This window comes from Vombatus ursinus, unplaced genomic scaffold (genome assembly GCF_900497805.2).
Source record: "Vombatus ursinus unplaced genomic scaffold, bare-nosed wombat genome assembly UNPS02014841.1, whole genome shotgun sequence".
NCBI lineage: Eukaryota > Metazoa > Chordata > Mammalia > Diprotodontia > Vombatidae > Vombatus > Vombatus ursinus.
Genome location: NW_020954619.1, coordinates 2,523,944 through 2,549,891, shown reverse-complemented (window position 1 = coordinate 2,549,891; position 25,948 = coordinate 2,523,944). Strand labels below are relative to the sequence as shown.

General features: G+C 34.7%; 1 protein-coding gene across 1 annotated transcript in view; it reads left to right on the top strand.

The window, feature by feature from the left end:
* The window catches only part of XRN2 (5'-3' exoribonuclease 2), a 101,187-nt gene that overhangs the window by 31,840 nt on the left and 43,399 nt on the right, over positions 1–25,948 (top strand). The window contains exons 3-19 of the mRNA XM_027840378.1: positions 150–261; positions 3,236–3,347; positions 4,785–4,843; positions 4,921–5,010; positions 8,898–8,970; positions 9,071–9,121; positions 10,324–10,481; positions 11,426–11,500; positions 11,595–11,728; positions 11,822–11,879; positions 11,967–12,074; positions 15,668–15,712; positions 18,673–18,804; positions 21,810–21,928; positions 23,939–24,074; positions 25,552–25,659; positions 25,755–25,844. Of these exons, the coding sequence (XP_027696179.1) occupies positions 150–261; positions 3,236–3,347; positions 4,785–4,843; positions 4,921–5,010; positions 8,898–8,970; positions 9,071–9,121; positions 10,324–10,481; positions 11,426–11,500; positions 11,595–11,728; positions 11,822–11,879; positions 11,967–12,074; positions 15,668–15,712; positions 18,673–18,804; positions 21,810–21,928; positions 23,939–24,074; positions 25,552–25,659; positions 25,755–25,844 (1,660 nt within the window). The remainder of the gene's footprint in view (positions 1–149; positions 262–3,235; positions 3,348–4,784; positions 4,844–4,920; positions 5,011–8,897; positions 8,971–9,070; positions 9,122–10,323; positions 10,482–11,425; positions 11,501–11,594; positions 11,729–11,821; positions 11,880–11,966; positions 12,075–15,667; positions 15,713–18,672; positions 18,805–21,809; positions 21,929–23,938; positions 24,075–25,551; positions 25,660–25,754; positions 25,845–25,948) is intronic.

Genomic DNA, 25,948 nt, shown 5'->3' with positions numbered 1-25,948 from the left:
GCTTCTTATGCACACTTTTGCAAGGTGATTTATACATGATCTATTTTGTCATTGTAAGACATCTCTGTATAAGATTATTTTTATGTAATACAATATGTTATAACGTACAGGCATGATATGAATATTATTTCATTTGCTTTAAATTACAGACCAGCACCAAAAAATGAAGATGAAATGATGGTTGCAATTTTTGAATATATTGATAGACTCTTCAATATAGTAAGACCAAGACGACTTCTTTACATGGCAATAGATGGAGTAGTAAGTATTAAAACAATTTCATTCATTCACTGATACATTACTAATGTTTAGGTTAATAGCAGACTTAAATACTGACCTTCACTTATGCGTTAAGAGCTAGAAAGCGTCAATTGGGAAAGGGAGTAGTCCTGATTCTTTGTTTGTAATGAGGTTTTTTTTTTGAGTACTTAAAAGCCCAAGACCACTATAAGTTACTGCTTTTGTATAATGATACCAACTAACTAAAATTAGAAAAGATTGAAAAGTTATATAAATAAGCATGATAAAAATTACACATAAGAATAAGGCCAGTGTAACTACTGATAGCTTCCTTGTTAGTTTCATTTTATGGCTTCATTCCTTATCTGTTCCCGAGGGCTAGAGTGATTTTAGTTTTGAGGGTCCAGACTGCTTGTATGTGAGAATTGTCAAATACTCTCTAAGTTCTGTTTACTCAATAAAAATACTTGGCTAGAGTAAAAAAATACATAGTTCACCCAGTTCAATTAGTAATTACATTTTTCTCTCAGGTAGGGCACAAGGGAGAACAGGATCTGTTATGTAGTCCATGTCATATTGATTTGAGTTATTCCCAGGGTATGCCTTTCTTCTCACTACCTAACCCTTTATTATGGTACTTAGTGAAGCCATCATCACATTTTGTTGTTAAACTCAATTGACAGTACCAATTAGTAGATAGTATTATAATTTAGCATTTATTTATCATATGAGGATTTATTTTGTTGTCTGACTGTGGGCTTATGCACACTAGAAGGAGCCTAGGATTAAGAGAATGGTCAGGGAGGGACTCCAGAAATAGGGAGGAGCAGAAGGGCTCTGACCATTAATAGAGGTCCAGAAATAATGAATCATAATGATCCAGCTCGTGTGGAGGATAGATTTCGAGAGGAAAAATTTTGTCACAGAGACCACTAGTTTGTCAGCCTTAAATAGAAATCCTTGAAACAGATAATGGGGTCAAGTTGAAGACATTCTGAATAAGTTGGTTTTTGACTATCTTTTTTTGGATCTCAGTTTGGGAACTTTTCCTCAATGTGGAAAGACCTGTTTCTCCTTTATTATTAGTCTTTTTCTGATTCTTCAAGATAATGGAGATTTTTCTTAGTATTGGGTTACTATATTTATGAAACATAGAATTTTAGAGCTGGAAGGGACTTTGGAAAATATCTAGGCAAATATTTTCATTTTACAGATAAGGAAGCTAAGGCCCCCTAAAATGTGCTATATATCCTAAGTCACTCAGTCAGAATTCTCTAGCACTAGAATCCAGATTGTTCATCTCAAAGTAGAATTTGATGAACCCAGGCTTATATACTAGCTTATATTTTTCTATGCTTTTGCTTCAAAACTTTATGGCTTCCAGTTCCATTTTTCTAACATTCTTCCTTCTTGAAAGGGTGAAATGCTAATTATAAAACTGGATATAGGCAAATTGGGGTGGCCAGGAGTCACCACAGAGATAGTTGGGGTACAATTAATTATATCTAAACCTGCAGAAGATGTTTGTTTGACTTTTTTGGATTTGGAAAGAGGTATCTTCCAGCATCATCTTGGATTCTATTTTCTTTCTGCTGAGAATCTACTTCTTCCAGCAAACAAAAATAAAATCTCTGCCTGTTGAAATTGTACTTAAGTATCAAAGCCTAGTTCCATTAAGTATTCTCTAATAATCCCACACAACCAGAAGTAATCTCTGTGTCTTTTCCCTGCAAAACTTTCATAGTACTTTTATCTTGTAAAAGAAAGTATCACTGAGTCTGGCTGCAGACTTTTTGTTTTTTTTTTTGTTTTGGTCCAGACCTGTGATTTCATTAGACAGGACCCAAACACAAGTCTTATTTACTCCAAAACTGGCTGTCTTTCAAGAGAAGAGGTCCTTCAGAGGTACTGTGACATAGTAAATAATCACTTTTGAGTCATAGAACTATTGTCCACCTCCCTGGATTCATTTTTTAGGTTCTCAGTTAAGCTGTAGAGTTTGTGATTTATAATTTTAAATGGTATGTTGTATTATTAATGGAAAATTTGTCAAATATTGGAATTATTGAATATGTCTTAAGTTTCTCCCTTTATGTCATATATGTTTATAAACTAAAACATTTTTCTCCTCTTTCCTCCTTTCTGACTATACAATTTCTGTTGAGTGCCTTATTTTTCTGGTCATTCACATTTACAGCACTGGTATTATCCTTCATTATTTACTCTTCTTCCCCCCACATACCCAATCAGTTGTCAAATCTTGTAATGTCTTCTCCACTATTATCTCAAGTCTTTCTTTTTCTCTACTGATAATGGCCATCACCCTAATTAAAATTCTCATCCCTTCTTCTCTGGACTATTGCATAGATACATTAGTGGTCTCTGTGCCAAAGTTTTTCCTCTTGCAATCTATCCTCCACACAGCTGCTAAAGTGATTTTCTTAAGGCACAGGTCTGACCATGTCATTCCTCTACTTGAGAAACTATGCCGTGGCTTCATATTACATCTAGAGTCAAATGCAAACCTTTCACAAGCTGGCTCCCACCTATAATTTCCTTTCCAGGCTTATTACATGTTATTCCACTTTATACACTGTTTGATCCAGCCAACCTGTCCTGTTCCCAATGCACCCCACCCGTCCCCTCTCTATGCCTTTAACCCATGCCTGAATACACTTTCCACTCACCTCTGCATCTGTCATAGTCTACATGCAGACTTTCCTGATCTCCTCAGGTGATAATGTTTCCCAGCTTAAGAAACAAAATTATCTTGTATTAATAGATTTATTTATATTTTCACATACTTATACATGTACATATTATTTTCCCTGACAGAATAGAGCTCCTTGAAGGCAGGGACTACTTCATCTTAGTAGTTGTATCTTCTTCTTTGTATTTGTCTTTGAATCCTCATTTCCCAGCTAAGTTCCTGGTACTTAGTAGTATGCTAACTGTGAGTGTTATCAGCTGAACAATAATAAAATTTTGCTTTCAGGCTCCACGTGCTAAAATGAACCAGCAGCGTTCCAGAAGGTTTAGAGCATCAAAGGAAGGAATGGAAGCAACTATAGAGAAGCAGCGAGTCAGGGAAGAAATACTGTCAAAAGGTTAAAATTTTTTGTTAAATTTCATTTTTCTTTTAGCTGTTTACTCAAAAACTTGAAATTCAAAGTCATATTTGGCCTTCAGTAACAAGTTGTATAGCCAGTTGAAAATCTCTCATGTCATGTATTATCTGTACCTTATTTTTCACTGCAGTTAACTATTAAATTAGGAACAGAACACTTATTGACATGCTGTGATCTTATTTTGGTTTGTTGAGAAGCTTTGGCAAATCTTAGTCTCTCTTTGTGTTGTAAAGAAGAATCTGTCTCTGTGTTGAATGGATATTTTAAGTTCCTCCCTCCTCCAAGTTGTTCTTTGTGCAGATTGTCACCAACCACAGTGATTTATCCTATTTCTTAAAACCTGTAGATGCACATGCATGTGTGTGCGTACACGTTAAATAGAGAATGAGATATATATCATTATATCAGACCCAGAACCTGAAAGAAGAGCTGATAGTGAAATGTGTGTGTGTGTGTGTGCTGTTGTTGGTTCTGCTCCCTAATAAATTAGAAATTCAGGCCAGTAGCTTAGAGGAAGTGGATATGGTAACAGCAGTAAACTTAGAAACCTCTAAAGTAATTCTGAACTCTTGTTTTGGATTCCTCCTATTGTACAGCAAAGAATTATGCCAGTCAGTAGTTTTAAAAAAAATTTTGTATCTTATTTTTTGGTTTTCTTTATGTTAAATTGTGTGTCAACTTTTGCTAGAGTATTGTTTCCCACCTTGCCTGTTTATATATGTGACACTGTGTTTTCATTTTATTGATATCTTCATTGTCTTAGTATTACATGGTTGCATTTGTTTTAAAAATAACAAGAATTAAGCATTTGTGATACCTTGAGAGAGAGTGATAACTAGTACAGAGAGAAAATACTTGTCAGAAAAGTGCAAAAAGAAATGATATATTAGGGAAGTTAGGTGGCATAGTGGATAGAATGCACCAACCCTTAAGTCAGAAGGATCTGAGTTCAAATCCAGCCTCAGACACTAGCTGTGTGACCCTGGGCAAGACACTTAATTTCAATTGCCTCAAAAAAAAAAGAAAAGAAAAGAAATTACATATTCAAACAAAATTATTAGCTTGTGATAAACTCAGCTTTTCATATTTACTTGGCAATGCACATTTATCTGAATTTAATGTTTATAGCATGTAAGTACATGCCCTTTAAGCAATATGCATTATTTTATTTACACAATATGACGGATTTATTGATGTTATTAAATCTTTGGATTTTTGTGTGCTCCATATTTTAGTGTAGTCTTGTCAAAGCTATTAATCTATTTTTGATGGAGATTTTTTAAAAATGGTAAACATGACTTGAGATGAAGGGGTTCAGTTTCTTTGGATTATTCATTTTGTTCTTTAATATTGTGTTAATCATTCAGCTGTTCGGACCAGTTTTTAATGTGGGAATAAAATGTTTCTCTTCCCCAGGTGGCTTTCTTCCTCCAGAAGAGATCAAAGAAAGATTTGACAGCAATTGTATTACACCAGTAAGTAGTCCTGTACTTTTCTACCTATTGTTAACTTTGAAATGACGGGTTAACATATTTTCTTCTGTCTCTTTTAGGGAACTGAGTTCATGGACAATCTTGCTAAATGCCTTCGATATTACATTGCTGATCGTTTAAATAATGACCCTGGGTGGAAAAATTTGACAGTAAGTTTCAAATTTTGCTACTTGAATCAAGACTGAGGTGATTGTATTTGTCTGGACTTTGGTGGGATTGAACAGAGAGAATAAGACTGTGTGTCAGGGGTGGGGGGTAGGATTGACGGAAGAGAGAGAGAATTTCCATATACACGTGTATTCTCTTTCTCCTCACCTCTGCCCCAACATTTGAATAATGTCAGAAGAAAAAAACTTATATATAGTTGCTATAAACAGGTGTTTGGATGGGTAAGTTAGAGTGCTTTTTATTGGAAAGGTCAGAATTTCTATAATGAGTGACAGTTTAAATTTCTCTCAAGAGATGTGTTTCAACATCCTCTCATCATTGCTTGGAGCCATTAAATAATCCCATTTATTTAAAACAGTTACCTTAAAGGGCAATGTAAGGTAAAATAACAAGATAATAGAGTTGTCTGTTATTATAGACATAATAAAAGCTCATAAGATAGAGGTTAATTAGGTTTTGACATAAGCAGATGCCTATTCTTTGATTGTCTTAACTTGCCATAACTTCTAGACATTTTGATACCAAACTAGTAAAGGTATATATTATAAACTTTCATTTATGTCTACATAATTATGTATGCTTATATTTTCTGTTATATTGTAGATCAGGAATGGTTTCCCTGTTTTAACTGTATTTACTTTGAGAATCCATAGTTTCATTGTTAAGGATATTCCCTCCTCCAGTAATAATAATAAGTGAGTTTTATGCAGTACTTTTAAATATTTTGCAAAGTACTCTGCATTCATTGTCTCATTTAAGCCTCACAGACACCTTATGAAGTAGATACTACAGGTATTATCCCTATTTTACAGATATAGGAGCTGGCTTAGATAGGCTACGTGATCGCTTGCAGTCATATGGCTGGTGGCAGAGGCAGGAATTGAATCCGTCTTCCTAATTCCAAGTCCCTATTCCACAGTGTCTTTCTTGTGTACCATTGCAAATTATAGCCCTTCCTTTGCTTAATGATCGTTTTAATGAATTGTCATGGCATGCTATATTCATTTCTTGGTTGCCAAGTCTGAGATTTTCCTTGCTAGAACTTAACAAAGTTGGCATTTAGACAAATGCCCTTTACTTAAATGAATCCAGGAAATGTATAGTAAATGTCATACACTCTGATAATACAGAATCACAGAATTGAGAGTAGAAATGAATGTTAGCAATCATCTTGCCCTGGCCATCCGTGAAAGGAATCTTCACTGTAACATTGGCAAGTGGTTTTGCAGTCTCTGCTTAAAGACCTTCAAAGAAGGCAAACTCTGAAGCCAAGCCATTACACTTCTGTATAACTCCAATTGTTAGGAAGATTTTTCCTGAAATCAAGCATAAATTTTCCTCTTTGTAATTTCTACCCATTACTCATGGTTCTGCCCTTTGGGGCCAAGCAGAAAAATGTAATTGTTCCATATGATAGCATTTCAAATACTTGAGACTTATATCAACTTTCTCTTTGCCCCTCATCCCCCAGGGTCTTCTCATTTCTAGGCCGAACATCCCTAATACTTTCAACTGAGTCCCTTTTGACATGAATTCAAGGGCCTTCGCCATCCTGGTTGCTTTCTAACCATAATGCCCAGAAATGAACATAAGACTCCAAATGAAGGAGCAACCAGGTGGCACAGTGGATAGAGTACAGGCCCTGAAGTCAGGAGGACCCGAGTTCAAATCCGGTGTCAGACCAAACACTTGACATTTACTAGCTGTGTGACCCTGGGCAAGTCACTTAATCCCAATTGCCTAAAAAACAAACAAACAAACAAAAGACTCCAAATGAGGTCTGACAAGAGCAGAGTACACCTCCCTATTCTTGGAAGGGGTGCTTCCCATAATGCAGTCTAAGACTACATTGGCTTTTTTTTGGTTATCATAATATATTTCTGATTGATATTGAGCTTGTAGTTCACTGAAACCCTTAGATCATTTTCAGCCAAACTAATTGTCTAACCATGCCTCCTCCATTCTAAACTTGTGAAGCTGAGTTATGTACTCAAATGAGTAAGACTTCACATTTGTCCCTCTTGAACTTCGTCTTGATAAATTCAGCCCAATGCTCTAGCCTATTGGAGACCTTTGTATCATGACTGTTACCCACTGTGTTAGCTGCCCCTCCCAAATGTGTGTCATATTTAAATTTGGTGAATGTGTCTTTATCCAAGTCATTGATAAACCTGTTAAAACATTGGAGAGCCAAGCATGTATCCTTGAGGCACTTTGGGGGGGAAGGGGGGACCGCCAGCTTGACATTTGAGCCCCTAGCATTTACTCTTGTAGTCTAGCCATCCAATCAGGTCCATATCCATCTAATTGGATCGTTGTCTAATCTGTATCTCTCTATTTTCTCCATGAGGTAGTATAATATACATCAAAAGCTTTGCTAAAATATAGGTAAAATAGAGTAATCTTGTCAAAGAAGAATCTGAAATCTGACTAGCAAGCCCTGGAAGTTTTTGAAGATACGCTACATTCTCATTTTCTCCAGTCATTTCTTTAATAATCCATTCTAGAGTTTTTTAAGGAATCGAAGTCAAAATCACTAACCTCATTTTTTTTCCTCGTTTTTGAAAATTGAGACATTTGTCTTTCTTTAATCCCGTTTCCTTGATCTTTCAAATATCATTGAGCAATAGCATATAGTACTTTCAGGATCCAAGGATATAGTTCATCTGGGCCAGATGATTTGAATATATGAAGGGATAATTTCGTTTTATATTGGGTATCAATTTTTGTTCTTTTGTTCCTGATGTAAAAGTATCCTTTGCAGAGCAAACAGAAACAAAATTAAAATTGAGCAACTTTGTCTCCTCACCTTTGTGAGTTACTATAGTCCCATCTACCTTCCTTCTTTGATTTTGGTTTTTTCTCAGTATAGTTTTAAAAAGCCCTCTTTGTTGTTCTTGGCTTTCCTTTCCAGCCTTAATTCATCCTGAATGTCAGCATTTCTGATACTTTTTCAGTTGCATGTTCTACTTTTGTATTTATCTTATGTTACAGGATGAACATTGTATATTTCTTTTTAAAATCCTAGTTGGTTAGTGAGTTCATGTATCAACATAAGTCTTTTCAGACAAATCCACTTTTCTTCCTCATTGGAATTGTTAAAAATAGACTGGGAATTTTTGTGAGCTGGTTATTTTTTAAGGGAGTACCATTATTTGAAAGATGATAGCTATATAGACCATCTCTTAAGTGCCTACTTTATTCTAGGTACTGTGCTAAGTACTAGAATTACAAATAAAATAAAGAAAATATAGTCCCTAACTTCTTAATGAAAGAAGACAACACATAAAGATAGCTGAAAAGCAAGGGGAAGTAGGATGTCCACTCAGGGGGAAGGTGAAAAAGTCCAGAGAGTCAAGAGTAGAGTCAGAAGAGAGTTCAGTATGGATGGCCTGAGTCCATCATGAAATAATGGTTCTAGGCAGGAGCTCATCAATCTGGAAGGATTCAGGGGGTGGGGGCACTTTAGGGTTACATAGGGTTAGAAGGCAGTTGGTGAAGGGGTGCCATGAAACCAAAGAATCAGAAGTGAAACTGAGAGAGAGATAACTTTGAGTGACTTGAAATGTCATTAAGCCTTCTATTGTAAAATAATTTGACTACAGTACATAATTGATAAACTAATTCTGAGTCAGACTGTTTACTGATTGATGTCTATTTAGGTCAACTGTAGTAGGTTTCATTTCCTTTAAAAAAAATAAAATGGCATCAATTCTGAAAAATTTAGAGTTATTAACAGGATCTTAAATGATTAGAATTATCTTAGAAGTGATCAATTCAGACTAAAATGTAAATGTAGGCTTATTCTGTTTTCAAAGGGAAGAAAACGGAGTAATTGTGTAAGTTCTAAGTATATTTTATTTTACAGGTTATTTTATCTGATGCTAGTGCTCCTGGCGAAGGAGAACATAAAATCATGGATTATATTAGAAGACAAAGAGGTAAAACCCGGTTGTAAATGTTTTATAAGATTATTTTATTGAAGTGTTGACTGACTGAAACTAACTGATAAATATGTAAAAATTTTTTGCTTTTGCCTAGCTCAACCTAACCATGACCCAAACACTCATCATTGCTTATGTGGAGCAGATGGTAAGTTCCTTATTGGGTTATGATTTTTCCTGATTGAATCTTTGAAAGCTGATAGTTTGTTTTTTTTTTTAAGGTAGACAGTCAGTTTGATGCATGTAACTCCTGTAGGCTTCAGATGTGTCTTGTCAAAACACATTTTAACTTTTACAATCTCTTTTTTTTTGTTTTAAAAAACTTTGTTTTAAAGTAATCGTAAGTGACTGTTTTTCAGGCCTACTACAGTTATGTTTTTGAAAGATGTATTTAGTAGTTAACACATTCATCTTTCTTTAGACTGTCAGAATGTTTTGTGTGTTTTTTTTACTTTGATGTGTACATCATGAAGTGCAAAAAAGTACAAGCCTATCACAAGTTAGGGAAGGCATGGTTAGAAGTTTGTCTGGAAAAAAATAGAGGGGTTTTAGTGGAGTGCCAATATTAGTCAGCAGTGTGAAGGGGAAGCCAAAGAACCTAGTGTGTTCTTGAATTATAGTAAGAGATGTGTGGCTTATGTGATAAGGAAGTGATTGTTCCCTATACTCTGCTAAGGTCAGCCTGGAATGGAGGATTTTGTTCCATTCCGTTCACAATTTAGAATGGGGTGTTGGTAAACATCCATAGTAGAATAACTAGATAGCAAAGGGCTTTGTGTCTGTTGTTTCAAACTTGGTTGACGGTACTGGGGATTTTGAGCCTAAGGAAAAGGAGATTAAAGAAGGTCATGATAGTCCTATGTTTCAGTATTAGTAAGGCTTTCATGTGGAAGAAGGATTGGATTTGTCCTGTTTGACCCAGAGGGCAGAACGAGTAGAAATGGATAAAAGTTGCAGAATGGCAAATCTAGGTTTGATATCAGGGGAAACTTCCTAACTATTAGAACTATCCACAGTAGAATGAACTGCTATATAGAGACAGTGAATTTCCCCTCACTGGAGTTCTTCAAGCAGAGGCGGGAAGACCGCTTATTGGTTAGTTGTAGGGATTAATGTTTTGGATATGGATTGGGCTAGGTGATTGCTGATGTCATTTCTTACTGTAAAATTGTATAATTCTGTAAATTATTGTTGAAAACCTAATTTTCTTGCTGTCTTAGGGGGACAGAGACCCCCTTTGTCATTTGTAAATAATGCATGTGTCCAAATAATTTTCTAATTTTTATTGTTTGTGTGTGTGTGTGTGTGTGTGTGTGTGTGTGTGTGTTTGTTTGTGTTTTTATTTGATAGCTGATCTCATTATGCTTGGACTTGCCACACATGAGCCAAACTTTACAATTATTAGGGAAGAATTTAAACCCAACAAACCAAAACCATGTGGTCTTTGTAATCAGCTTGGGCATGAAGTCAAGGACTGCCAGGGTTTGCCAAGGGAAAAACAGGGAGAGGTAAGAGCTTCAGAACTGCTTCTTCTCAGATTAGAAAAGAGTTGTTTGGATATTTCTTTTTCTCTAACTACTTACTGAAATGTTTTTGAATGATAAACGTATATGTTGGTATGCTTAAGGTCTAGGATCTTAGCTAGCTTCACAATTCTGATGAGGCTAAGGCATAAAATATAAGAGCAAAAACATGAGGATTACTAGTAGTTTACTAGATTGTCCTATAGCAGTTACTTGATATTTCTTCTCTCCTTCCCCCTTGTCCCCAAATTAAAAATTATTATTTGGAGAAGCTGCTTTTATTTTTACTGAAGGTTTGAGATTATTGGGCAGGGGTATTTGTGCTGACAGTCAAGTCCCTGAGCTTTGGCAAGGTTCACCTGACTGCTATATTCCTTTCAATGATAGAAATGCTAGTTAAATGTGGAGAGAGGAATGTAGTAACAGCTATTAACTATGTAGATCTTACTAAGTAAGGTTAGGAATCCTGCTTTAAACAAACTACGGTGAACCACTGAGCAATAGTTTTAGTTTATTAAACTCAAATGAGTTTTGATGCCCAAACTCATTAAAAGGTAGTTTTGCCAAAATTAGGAAAATACCGGCTGTAAAGAATAGCAAGTTTATTAACATCAGTACTTTCATTTAAAGTGTTTAACTTAGAAAATACCTCTTTTAGAGAATATACTTTGAGAATATATTCTTTTGGAAATGTCCAAGGTTTACGGTAAACATGTTTGGATTGCACATGTATAACCTGTATCAGATTGCTTGCCATCTTTGCCACCTTGGGGAGAGAACGGAGGGAGAAAAATTTGGAACTCAGAATCTTATAATAAATTGAATGTTGAAAACTATCTTATATGTAATTGGAAAAAAATAAAATACCATTTACTTTTAAAAAAAAGGTAAACATATTTGGAATTAATAACTCGACTCATTTCTTGTAGCATGATCAGTTTGAAGAAAGTCTTCCTGCTTCAGAAGGGGAGTTTATCTACATTCGGCTAAATGTGCTTCGTGAGGTATAGAGAAATAAATAATCATTGGAATTGTAACTTGAATGATTTGTTTTTTAGTGTCTTTAATTGTTATCCTTCTGTTGTATTTTTCATGTAGTATTTAGAAAGAGAATTAACTATGGCTAGTCTGCCATTTACTTTTGATATTGAGAGGAGCATCGATGACTGGGTTTTCATGTGTTTCTTTGTGGGAAATGATTTCCTTCCACATCTGCCATCTTTGGAGATCAGGTATGTAAATTTCAGTGGAATTACATGAATGATATTTTACATTTTTCAGTATGTATTGAGTAAAAAGTCTTAATGTGTGTTTCTTAATTATAGGGAAGGAGCAATTGACCGTTTAGTTAATATATACAAAAATGTGGTGCATAAAACAGGGGTAAGTTCCAAATTGAATAATTTCTAAAAATAAGTATTTTCTGTTTTGAAGTAGATAATTTTACTTTTTTTTTTTTATCACTTTCAGGGATACCTTACAGAAAGTGGTTACGTCAATCTACAGAGAGTACAAATGATCATGTTAGCTGTTGGTGAAGTTGAGGATAGCATTTTTAAAAAGAGAAAGGATGATGAGGTAAAATAGTTTTTTGCAGTAACTAAAATGCTTTATGTACTGAATGGAATATACTTTGTCATGCTTACAACCTTTTGAGTCCATTTCTATAGTGTTATATTGGATCAAAAATTATTAGTGATTACATTTTTAGAATATGATGTTGTGATGGAGTTTATCTTAATATTCATGGCACGTGACTGCTTCAGAAGCTCACCTTTATTTTTAGTTTTCTTCTTTTCTCATTTCTTTTCCTGGTAGAAGAAAGACATGTAATTAAACAAATATAGTATGTGGAATCAGCATTCACAACCAGAGTCATGTGGAGAATTATTCTAGCACTTAGAATTAGAGTATAGAGAATGTTCTTTATTGAACCTGGAGGCAGGAAAACCTGAGTTAAAATCTGGCCTCAGACATTTACTAGCTGTGTGACCCTGGGCAAGTCATTTAACCTCACTCTGCTTCACTTTCCTCATCTGTAAAATGAAGATAATAATAACACCTAAATCCCAGAATTGTTATAAAAATCAAATGAGATAATTTTTATAAAGTGCTTTGCAAACTCTTAAGTGATATATAAATGCTAGTTATCTTTACAGTGATGATGGTGTAGTAGACTCAAAGCAGAATCATCCAGCAAGAGATTCAGGAACACATAGTTACCTGTATCATCTGTATTTACAAAGGATATCCTTAGTGGTCCTAAAAGTGTTAAAGTAGCAGCTTACTTTAAAAAGACTAGGAGAGAACAGAATACCTCTGAAAGGTGGCTGCTCTTGTAGGACAGAGGTGGCCTGGTTTAAACACATCTCTAATTTGTTAGACTTTTATTTTAGCTTGTGTAGATAATGTGTTGTTTAAAAAGGAAGTTTTTATAAGATAATTTAAAATAACTGGTTTCTTCAACAAGCGAATGATTATTAAAAGTCTTTATTTGATACTTCTGTTTGTTTTGTTTTGTTTTAATATTAAAATTGAAAATACTTGGCACAGCCTTTTATAGAAAAGACAGTTAAACAAAATGTAAGGTCCTTAACTTTTAACCAGTTATGTCTACTGGTATACTGCCTTCCTTCCTAAAACTTTGCATACCACTTTGATGTGTCTTATTGGCTGAAAATCAGGATTGCTGTTCTCACATTCTGTACCCTTTGTTGTGAATGCTGTTCTGGGAAAAGACTTCAGGTCTCAGTTGACTCCTTTTCAGGAAAACAAGTAATTCTTGAGAGTGTATACTGAGAATTTGTAAGAATATGTGCTTGGGAGAGAATTTCTATCTTAAAGGAAACATAAATCTATAAAAATGATTTTTGCAAGTTTAGAATATAATTCTTAGATTAACCCTAAAGATACAGACAAATAAGTGTGTCAGGAACGAAGATGGGTTTTGAATTATACCTGTTCTTTTTTGATACGTCTCCCAGCTTCAGAGAGGTAGCAAGAGAACAATTTTCACCTTGCACATGAGCCAGAGAGGGGCCTATTATCTGGTCGCTAGACAAGAGTGTGGGAAAGGAAGGGCATCGTTTTAGAATAATCATAGGATTTAAAGCTGGCAGGGACCTTAGAGGCAATCTTTAGGCCAGTTCCTTCATTTTATGAACGAGGAAGCTGAGGGTCAGACAGGTGATAGTGGCAAAACTGGGAGCAAGCAGAAATGGGAAGCTTTGAACAGCTTCCTGCTGTTAGGAAAGAGAAAGTACTTCAGAAGAGAGAGCAAAGGTCTTGTGTAGGTGTCTTACCTGTGTTCTTTCCACTGCTTCTAAACTAGGTGGTAATGATTAATTGCTTTTCCTTTACTAGAGGGAAAGGGGATAAACATTTACACAGAGCCTACTGTGTGCCCTTCACTATCCTTGGTACTTATAAATAGCTCATTTGATCCTCACAACAGTCCTTTTGGGTAGGATTTTACAAATGTCCACATTTTACAGATAAGGAGACTGAGATAGAAGTTAAGAGACTTGTCCAAGGTTAAAAGGTAGTATGTGTCTGAGGCCAAATTTGAAATCAAGTCTTCCTGAGCACTACATCCACTGTGCAACCTAGCTGTCTCATACAGCATTAAAGTGCCTTCTATGTGCCACACATTGCTAAGTGCTTTAAAAATATTACCTTACCCCTTCCTTACCCCAGCTCTGGGGATATAGGTACTATTATCATCTCCGCGTGACAGATGACAAAACTGAAGTATACAGGTTAAGTGACTTACCCAGGGTCCCACAGGTAGTAAGTTTTTGAGGCTGGATTTGAGCTCAGGCCTTCCTGTCCCCAGATCCAGTGTGCCATTCTCCATGTCACCCACCTGCTTCTAAGTTGGATTGATTTTGGACAGAAAAAAGTAGTGCCCTGCTAACAACAAAAACTACTACTTTGTTATTCAAAACACACTGCCTTTCTATTAAGATTTATTGTTGTGGCAGCTAACTGGGGAGTGTAGTGGAAGGGTTGCATTATATGTCCTTTCCAAATAGCCAGAAGATAAGTATTAATACTGTCAAGAAATATTTTAGCAGGAAGGTACCTTGAAAATACTATTTGACAAGTTGTAAATGAATTTGTGATGTAGAAAGATTTTTCATGTTTAAAAATTAAATGAGAGGACAGACTTCATCTGGGGACCATATGTTGCATGGAAAAATCATTTTAAAAGTGTACATTGTTATAAATAGTTAACCTGCTAATCTATCTTTTGGTGCTGCTATGTGTGCCTAATCAAATGTTATGATTAACAGCATTATGCACATTGCAGTGCATGTAAAATAACAGTAATTAACATATAAGCTTTTTAAACATTCTTATTTATAATGCAGTGAATTACATAACATTTGAAGTACTTGAGCATTGTCATTTTGAGGGGCAAAGTGGCATAGGGTTCTAGTAGTTATATTTTGAATTTAATCAACAAAGAGCTTAACATCTTCCTTTTTAGAAGTATATGTATTTCAATAAAACAAAGAAGAGCTATAGTCATTATTTGTAAAATTGGTTAGATAGATCAGTGTAGAGAGATTCTTACTCCTTTTAGGTCTACTGCATTTTTGGTATTGAAGGGAAACTTCGGTCGTGAATGCTTCATTTATTTTCCTACTCTTCATTACCTGCTATCTCAGATGTATTGTGAAATGTTAGGAAAGTCCTAAATGCCTTTTTAATTTTCTAATCTTTTTTTTTATTTTTCAGAAATTAATTTATTTTTAGTTTTCAACATTTCAACATTTGAGTTCCAGATTGTTTCCCCCTCCTTCCCATCCCTGCTCCCCAAGACGGCATGCAATCTGATATAGGCTATACATGTACAATCACAATCATCTTAATGTTCAAGACTTATGTCTTGTCTCAATCATATGAGCCATAAACTTCATAATCATTTATGCCATACTTTTCTGTATTTGCTTCAGGTTGACATAGGTTATGCCTGACCTTATGACAAAAGTTATGCCTGAACTTAAATTTAGAATGATAGAAACCATCTAGAGCAGTGATAGCTAGGTAGGATTATCAAGGTCTTCATATTTAAGATTGCTCTTTAAAATCCTAAATTATTGCTAATAATCCTAAATTATGCTAGGTAATAATGGAATGATTTAAATGTTATATTTTTGTTTTAGGAAAGTTTTAAAAGAAGGCAAAAAGAAAAAAGAAAAAGAATGAAGGTAAGTCTTATTATATTCCTTAAGCATAGTACTGGCAGAAAATTAGAATCACTTTCATATCTTTTCCACTAGGCATCAATTGCAGTGTCAGGTCAAGAGTGTGCCTACACCAGGTCTCATTTAAAGAAATAACTAGTTATAAGCTGAATTGCCTTTTATTCTCTTGCAGATTGCCTAGAACTAACTGGTCTCCATATCTTCAGTGTCTATTTATCCTCTGTTCCAGCCTTCGTGCTATCATTTAGATTAGTCTTCCTTAATGATTTCATCATATTAATTCTCTGCCTAAAAATCTCCAGTGGGCCTTTTTGGGTGCAGGGTAAAGTCTAAACTCTGGCTGCTGTTCAGAGCCCTCTGTAATATCTCCCCACTTTACTTATCTAGCCTCGTTTTCTCTTGTTCCCCAACATGAATCCTTTATTTTAGTCAAGACTCTTTCCTGTTCGTTACTGGAATGTCCTTCTCTTCTATCTAAATTCTACTTAACCTTCAAGATCCTGATCTGTCCTGTCTTCTTCAGGGGTAAGGAACCTGTGGCCACAGGTTAGACCAGAGGTTAATTAGACAGAGGTTAGGCCTCTGACTTAGACTATTCCAATTTTTATTGATCTTAGCCTTTTCTGGTGAACACAGTATTATTGTCTGAATTATACACTCCTTGTGCTATTACCTAATTGTTTTTCGCGTATGGATGTCTTGAGAAGCAGCTTAATGTAGTAGATAGAAGTCCAGTCTTGGAATCAGGAAAACCTAGGTTCAAGTCCTGTGTTTGACATATGTTAACTCTATGACCATGGACAAATCTTTTAACCTTTCAAGGCCCTGGAGCAAGATTCTAAATTGTAGAGCAGTTGTGCTCCGCATTAATAGAGGGGATTCCCTACACTGATGAAATAAATTTATCTCAAGGACATCTAAGTACGAAAATGGAAGGAGAATCACTAGCTCAAGAAAAATGGAAAATGTCCACAAAGATTTTATAATCAGCTCTTTACCATCAAGGACAGTGGAGATACCTGCTGCACTTGAACTGTAACATCACAGTTTTAAAGGGGAGGTGGTAATGACATTAAAGAGAACTGGAAAATAGCCAGATTGAACTAATGTATATAGAAGATGTATGCAACATAATTGTGAGGATGTTGAAGCATTTGGTTTATTAAGCACTTTCTGTTTATGCAAGGTACTATAAAGGAGAGGAAGATACTAAAGGAGTGGAAAATATCCCACATCTCAGGAATATAAAAAAAAAAAAGCATCTGAGAGAACATTCATAACAGTCATAATATACAAGCATGTACTAATTGCCCTGTACCAAGTGCTGGTGATATGAAGAAAGGCAAAAAATAGTCCCTGATCTTAAGAATCCCACAGTTGAATGAGGGAGACAACATGTAAACAGCTATGTACAAATGAGATCTATACTGGATAAACTGGAGATAATCCCAGAGGCAAGGCACAAAGATTAAGGAAGACTGGAAGGGCTTCTTTAGTTGAGACTTGAAGGAATCCAGGAGGCACATATGAGTAAGGTGTAAAAAGTCTGGAAAAATAGAGGATTTTATTCCTAATCTTGTAGGTGATAGGGAACCACTGGAGTTTATTGAATGGGAGGGAGGGTATTATGGTTAGAAATACTGAGTAGAGGATGGATTGGAGTGGGGAGAGACTTGAGGGAGGGAGGCCAACCAGCACAGTATTGCAGTAGTACAGGTGTGAAGTGATGAGGATTGTAGCAGGGTGGTTGCATTGTCAGAGGAGAGAATAGTTGATATAAGAGATTTTTACAAATGTTGAAATGGCAGAACTTGACCACTTAATGGATATGGGGGTTTGACAGAGGAAAGAGTCAAGGATAACACTTAGATTGCAATCCTGGGTATTTGGCTGGTTTGTGGTACCCTTGACAGTAATGGGGAAGTAAAATAGGGAGGATTTGGGGATGATGGGGTTCAAGTTTGGGCTTGATGAATTTAAGATGTCTACAGCAATTCCAGTTAAATATCTCCAGTAAGCAGTTGGAGATTGGAAACTGAAGGTTGGGAGAGAAGTTAGGACTGAACAAATAGGTGGTGCCCAGTTGAGTGGGGATGAGGACTTGAAAAAGTAATATGGTCTTTTAGAATAGAATTGAGGGAAGTGGATGATATGAGACTTGTTGATAAGTTTTATGTGAGGAAATAATAAGACTTGAGAGGTAGCTGTGAGGTGTAGATAATAACAGTAGTGGCTAACACAGAGAGATCTTCAAGGTTTGCAAAGCTCTTTACATATATTATTTTATTTGAGTATCACAACAGCATTGTGAGTTGGTATTGCTGGTATTATCTCATTTTACAGATGAAGAAACTCAGAACAAAAATAGGGAAACTGGGAGAATGGGCTATTTCAAAGCAAAACATATAAAGAGTACCACTTTGAGACCTGCTGAATTTAAGACCTTTATATAACATCTACATGGATATAGCAGTTTGTAACTTCTGCAGTATTGGAGTTTAGGGGAGAAATGAAAGCTACTTATGTAGTGTTGGATTCATATGCATAGAAAGGATAATTGAACTCATTCAGTTCCAAAGAAGAGAATAAGGCTCAGGATAGAGCCTTGTGAAACACCCTTATCTAGAGGGTAAGACTTGAAAGGTACCCTAGCAGAAAAAAACTAAAGAAGAGACCAAGAGAGGTTAGTGCCATAGACCAAATTCTAAGGCTGGAGATTATTACCCATTTTTGTGCTATACATCATTTTGGCAGTCTGTTGAGACATATTGGATTCTGCAGAATATTCTTGAATACATAAAATATGTAAGATTACAAACAAACCGAGTATGTTAAAACTTAGTTAAGTTACCAAAATATTAAAAGTACAAGTTAATACCTTGCTCTAGAGTGTTCTTTCCCTCTACTATGAGTTTGCTAATCTTGGTTATTTTAACATATATGTATATTTCCATTCTTGTTAGAGGGATCAGCCAGCCTTTGTTCCTAGTGGAATTTTAACCCCTCAAGCCTTGGGTGCAAGAAATTCACATGGATCTCAAGTAGCCAGTAGTCCAAGACAAGCAGCCTATGAAATGAGAATGCACAATAACTCTGTAAGTAGCTATTTACTATCCCTTTGCCCCATAGGCATGTAGTAAATAATATATGTAGTAGTAATTATTTGAAATTTTTGGTATAATACATATCTTGAAGTTTTTCTTATTTTCTTAATTTCCCACTTAAAATCAAGTTTTCTTCTGATAATTGCACAGTTTTAATATAAAAATATTTAATTTGTATTAACTTCATATGTGTGAGAAGTAGTGGGGCAGAGTGAATAAAGAGCCAGCCCTTCAAGTTAGGAAGTTCTAGTTCTACCTCTTGTATGCATTGGCTGTTTTGGCCCTGGGAAAATCATTTAACCTCTGGACTAGGCCACTCTAAAGCTCTTAAGTTGCAGAACAATTGTTGATATGTAGAGAGAATTTCTTAGGCAGCACACTATAAAGATGAAATTGTAGGTCTGGTCTCATTCTATCCTGATTCAGATACCCACGTTTTAAAGAGTATTATAAAAATATTACCAAGTGGTACTAATGAATTTGAGCAGGCTGAAATGGAATGTATGCCAGCGGTTGTTACCTCTTAATAGAGTGTGGGGAGTGGAGCAGTAAGGTTGTCAGCCTCCAACAACGTCACAGAAGGGAGGTTTCCATGCTTTTCCTGGGTCTTTCCTTATTTCTAGGAGTCTCTTCTGAAAAATTCATCACTGCAGAGATATAGGATAACTGTATTTCCTCTGAAAATTTACTTTTATAGGGAAAAAAGTATTCTTTGGGAAAAAGTTCAAGAATGTGTGTGAGGGAGGTGGGAGTCAGGAAAAGGTATGTCATAATGTGAAAAAACAAACATTTCTTGCATGAGCTTTCAGCAAGTTAGTGATTTATGATCCAGATCCAAGAGTAGTGCATGGATAAAAGAGTGAGGAGGAGACATATTTGAACAGTGGGTCTCTCACACCTCCAGTTTTTGTTATGTAGGGTTTGAGCCTAGTTTCTTAAAGCTTGCCATATTATGTTTAAGTCAGATGCTTTTAAAATAAAACCCAGCATAACAAACTTTCTTGTTCTAGTAGTTTATTCACTACTACTAGTAATGTTTCTTCAAAGGCTAGCTCCGATATGGAGAACTTTTGATATGACACTCTGTGTTAAATGAAATTCGTAATAGTGTTATTTTGAGGTACCCATAGTTGTATATTCTGGGATTGCATCTGCTTCTTCTGTCTTATTCTCTCGAGCTTTAAAACTTAATCTTTGAGTAAACAGTTGATTCTTGAGGAGTATAACAGAGAGGTTAAAAAAAAAAATATACCTTTGAGACATCTGGAGGTGATTTGGACAAAGCATTCCTTCCTTTAGGAGTCTTAAATTTTTTTTATTGAAAAATTGTAAATTCTTTTTTTTTTTTGAATTTTTTTATTTGGTAAGGCAGTTGGGGTTAAGTGACTTGCCCAGGGTCACACAGCTAGTATGTATCAAGTATTTGGTCTGAGGCCGGATTTGAACTCAGGTCCTCCTGACTTGAGGGCCGGTGCTCTATCCACTGTGCCACCTAGCTGCCCCGAAAAATTGTAAATTGTAAATTAGTTCGTGGGCTGTATAAAACAAAAACAATTTTGACCCTCTGGCCGTAGCTTGCCAACCCTTGTTCTGAAAGATTGAAAAAAATGAGGATGAGAAAGACAACCACCAGTAGCAATATGGTATTGACACAAATGGGTCATTTAAAGAGGGAGAAAGCATTAATAACTTGAGGTGATCAGCAAAGCTTTTGCATAGAAGGTGGCTAGCACCTAATTTGAGCCTTGAAGAAAACTGGGGATTATAAGGGAATACATTTCAGGAATGAGAGGTAATCTGACACATACGAGATACACTGCTGAATTCTGGTAATGATTTGTAGAGCAGTTTAGTTGAAACTTAATAGCCATAAATCTGGAAAGGCCCCCGGTTTTGTTTTGTTTTTTTTTTAAATAGAATTATTTGCTTAATGAAACAATGTTCCTCGGGGGAATCTTTAGGCTGGGATCTTGAGTGCAATTTATTAAGTGACTGGATAGGTACTAAGAATATTTTCAATAAATTAGATCGAATAACCTAGAGGCAACAGTATCATAACAGAAAGTGCACTAAATTGAAGTCAGAACCCATGCATTCAGATTGCCCCTCTGCTACTTATTACCTTTGTGATGTTAAGCAAATCACTTCGCCTCTGTGGGACTACAGTGTAAAAGGAGAGGTTTGGTTTAGATCTCAAAAGTTCTTTGTAGCCCTAAAATTTTGTGGATAATACAAAGTATGAGACATAAAACATGTTGATACTTGTGTTTGTAATTTTCTTCCCGTATTTTGCACTTTGAAAATTTTTATTTAACAAAGGTATACAAATGCCTAGTGTATATTCTTTGTTTTTTTCACACTTGAACTCTCTCTCTTTAAAAATTTCATTGTTTTTTATTTTAAGTACCTAGAACATTTTGGACTAAAAATTATTAACAGGTAAATTGTGTTAGTTATAACTAATATTTTTGTGAAATTGGAATTTTTACTTCTTGTATTAGATTTGTACTCTGAATTTCATTGTAGTGCATTACTATTATTTTCTTTCAAAGATTTAGTTTTGTTGGATTCTGTTCTTAATTAGTTTTTTCTATGGAGAAATAAATTTAAAACTTTGCTTTTTTATAATCTATATCCTCTTCCTTACTCAAATTCTTGTAATTGAGTCAAGTTATTTTTCATTTAGTTAGCTGTGTGTTAAAGGAAAAAGTAATATTCCAAGACTTACTTCTCCGTTGTGTTTTTGTCCTAATTGACCTCAGTTTGGGATACTTTAATAATTAATGTAGGGGCTGTTAACTTTGGATTTTTTTGTGTGAGATGAGACTTTGTATCTTCTACTTTATTGGCCAAAATTACCTACTAGGTGTTTACAAGACTTTTATGAAGTTAATTATATAATAATAATAATAATAATATCCTGCATGTTTGTATGGCTTCTATATAAAGTGAGTATTCAAACCTTTTATTTGTACTATAATAACTTTTGTCCCCAGAGTCCTTTAACATCTCCCAATACTAGTTTCACTTCTGATGGCTCCCCATCTCCAGGAGGAGGAATTAAACGAAAAGCAGAAGATAGTGACAGTGAACCTGAGCCAGAGGATAACGTCAGGTGAAGCCATTTTTTTGTAGCACTTTGTTAGCAAATTGCTGAAATAGATGCAGTCTAATTAATGCCATTTAGCTTAGAGCAGCAGTGCCTTCCGATGCTTTTCTGTGATCTTTTTATCCACCAATAATTAATGTGGAGGGTTAGAATATTCCGTAAATTCCAGTGAGATGTGTAAGCTATAGCTGTTAAACCTAAGTATCTAGATTAGTATGCGTGCAGGTTTTCGTCCTCCTAGCCACTTCTCCCTTTGAGACCAGGCACTAGATTGGCTAGACGTTCAGTGTTTAGATTTGATTATGTGATCTGAATGTCACTGTTTTGAGATTGAATTTTTAAGCTGTTTAACTCATAAAGTTCAGTTATCCTTAGATACATAATATAGCTGATTTTGATTATCTTAGTAGAATAACTCCTTTCAAAAAAGGTACAAAATCATGAATACTCAGAAGTGTACAATTGCATAAATTAAAATATATATGACCTTTGAATTTTAATTCATAAATTGATTTATAAATAAGCATGAACTTTGTTTTAATGAGAAATTATTTCCTTGGTACACTTAATTAAGTGTATTTTGATCAGCAGTCTTGAATTTGAGGTTTTGATAGTCAGCCTTGCTCTCAAAAATAAAACAAAACTTTGAAATCAAAGATAAAAGGCTAGCAGTTTATATTTCTCAGAAAATATGTAAAAACTAACAAAGAATAAAAAGTCCAACAGATTTCCTTCATTTTTTATCGAACATGAAAGTTGAGGCTTTTGGTAATTAGAAATTTGCATGAAAATTCTACTGTTTGTTAGTAGCAGACTTGGCATTCTATAATTAGAACCAATATTGAGCATTTGTTTATCACTCTACTTGACGTATCAGGATATTACCCCTTCTCTTCATGAATATAGCAGCATCTTACTGTTTCTCTCATCTATAGCAGTTCAACCAGTAAGCATCAATAATAGCTTACTATATGGTTTTAGCTTTAAAATTAAGATTATTTTTAGTACTGGGTAGAAAATACTCCTAAATTTCTGCCAGTGTTTTAAGATTTTTTTTTATCTTATCTCAAAACAAATGGTAATGTTGATAATCTATTTTACTCAGAGAAGATAAATATTGACCGTTTATCCTTAAATATGTAAAAATATAGTTAGTACACATTTACACATAAATATTTTTAAATGTAAACAATAGAATAGAATATATGTGTTGTTGATTTTTGTAATAGTTTGGATTTTTTGCCTTTGGCCTTTTGATATCGTTTTGGTGGGGTACACTTTCTAAGCATAAGATAAAAGTAATATTTATGAGAATCTAATTTTTATATTAATTTCCAAAACTGATAGGAAAATTTAGTTAAGAAAAATACCTCAAGGATTAGCTCTGTGGGTACATGGGAAGACACACTGGCTTTCTGATTTGGCTCAGTGATTTAAATAAGTATACAGTGAATTGTCGATTGTACTTCAGTGCATTATCAGCTTTGAGGAATTAACTACTACAACCTAAGGCCTCCTCATTTTTCTTTTCATATGCACAATAGCACTCAGCTAGTATTGGGGTGGGGCCTATGATAGAGTGAATTTACTTTTTAACTGTGTTCTCAAACCAATCATAAATTAGTTTCGTATGATTAATTATTTTGGGTTATCTACTCCTTTTTCCAGTCTTATCTCCAGTATCATGAAATAAAGATTCCCTTGGCATTCTTTGTAACAGATTGAACTTCGTATGCTAGTTTTATATACCAAAAGCAAATTTTGATTAAAAAATCAAGGAACTTGACTTACACAAAAGGTTCCACTATTATTTTTGTAGCTACTTTTAGGGTGGTCAAATACTCTGACAGGTGAGATTTTTTTAGAAATATGCAGTTAAATCTATTTTGTCATTGCTGCTTGTATACTAAATGTATCTACTCTTGTATTAAATTGCTGTGTTTTTGTTTTAGGATATTTAGACAGTTTTTATAATTAGCATCATAATTGAGCATAAATTAATCACTTGGGTTTTAGGTTATGGGAATCTGGTTGGAAGCAACGGTATTATAAGAACAAATTTGATGTTGATGCTGCTGATGAGAAATTCCGTCGTAAAGTTGTACAGTCTTATGTTGAAGGACTTTGTTGGGTTCTTCGATATTATTACCAGGTACTGAGATTTTTTTTTTTTTTCAAATTCTCTTAACTACGGATTTTAAGAATACAATTTTTATATATTCTGTTTACTGAAATGTATCCTAAAACAAAACCTGTGGAGCTTTTTTAAGGTCCATATTCTTGAATTGAATTCACTGCCCTGAATAATATTTTTGTAAAGCTTTCTGAACTCCTGAGAGAAGAGTATATAAACTACACTCTCTCTCTCTCTTTCTCTTTCTCTTTCTCTCTCTCTCTCTCTCTCTCTCTCTCTCTCTCTCTCTGTCGGGTTAAAGGATTTCACTTCTTTATCACATAGGATGATTGACTTAAGAGATTATTAAAGGTCAGTGTTCTTTAACTTGGAATAAAAATTAGAATGATGTAATAGCTAAATTAATTAATTGAAAGTGACTAAATGACTTTACAAAGAACAAAGCATGCAATATACTAGTAAGAATTAGAAAGGAATTGAATTGTGTCAATCTTCTCCATATAATGCAGTGATATTACATGAAGTGCATTATAATTGAAGTAATCTGTGTCTGGTTTAAATCTTTTGATAATTGAGATGTCAGATTGGTAAGAGATTAGTTAGACATATTGGAGGTGGTAGTGCTGATCATTAATAACTAATTTCGTGTTCTGAGAGCAGAGGGAGTTTTGTGTGACCAGGGAATGGATGAAATTTACCTACTAAGCAGCAGAATTATGTGATGCAATTAGTATTAATGTTTGTAGGATTTATTCCTATTGATAATATTGTAACTTCTGTTTAGTGTCAGAGCACTTAAAATGAATATTTAAAAGCTTCCTCACTTTTAATACTATTTAGTTTTTCATTAGCTTAGGAGATTTGATCATTATTTTATAGTGCTAGTAGGAGTTATTTTGTCTCTATTGGGACAGTATTGTGTACTTGACATTGGTTTACCTTGACCACCAGTTAAGGAAAATTGAAAGTTAATGTGTTAAGGAATGGCTGCCTTACTTGGTCTTGTAAGGAAAAAATCAATTTTCCTTCCTGAATGTTATCATTTAAGATAAGGTATGTGAGGGTGGAAGGTAGATTCTTTGCCCACTGTGCTCTCAAATATGTAGATTTGTCTAAGTGGATGGTATGTTAAGTTGTTATCTATAAAGACAGATATATTTTAAAAGAGTCATGGCTCAGAGACATCCTTTTAAGTGCATTAGTTTTGTTTCCTCAAGCAACCTAGATCCCAGATATATATTTAATAATAGACTATTTTTTTTTAAAAATGCTTTTATAGTTTTTTCTAAATCCAAACTTTTCATCTCTTAGTAATCAAGGAGTTTAGTAATACGATTGTAATAAAGACAAACTTCCTTAAAGTGTATGGCTGACATGTGTATGTGAACTGTATCCATTTTGGTAGTTTGTATGCTAAAAATGTTACTTCTTAAAGCAATCTAATTTTTATTATATTCATTGTGTCCATAATTAACATAATATTTGATACCTTTAGGGTTGTGCTTCCTGGAAGTGGTATTATCCTTTCCATTATGCACCATTTGCTTCAGACTTTGAAGATATTGCAGATATGCCCTCTGATTTTGAAAAGGGTACAAGACCGGTAAGATTGATTATTTAGAATTGTAGCTTTTTGGGAACTTTTTTACCAACTTGGAAAAACATTTTGTGTTTTCTTAATCATTTGTCTTTTTTCAGTTTAAACCACTGGAGCAACTCATGGGGGTGTTTCCAGCTGCAAGTGGTAACTTTCTACCTCCCTCATGGCAGAAGCTTATGAGTGACCCTGTAAGGAATTTTTTTCTTATTTAAAAACATATATGTATTGAGGACTATTTTTGTTGTTGTTTTTATTAATCTGAATTAAATCACTACAGCTTTTATTTTCTAGT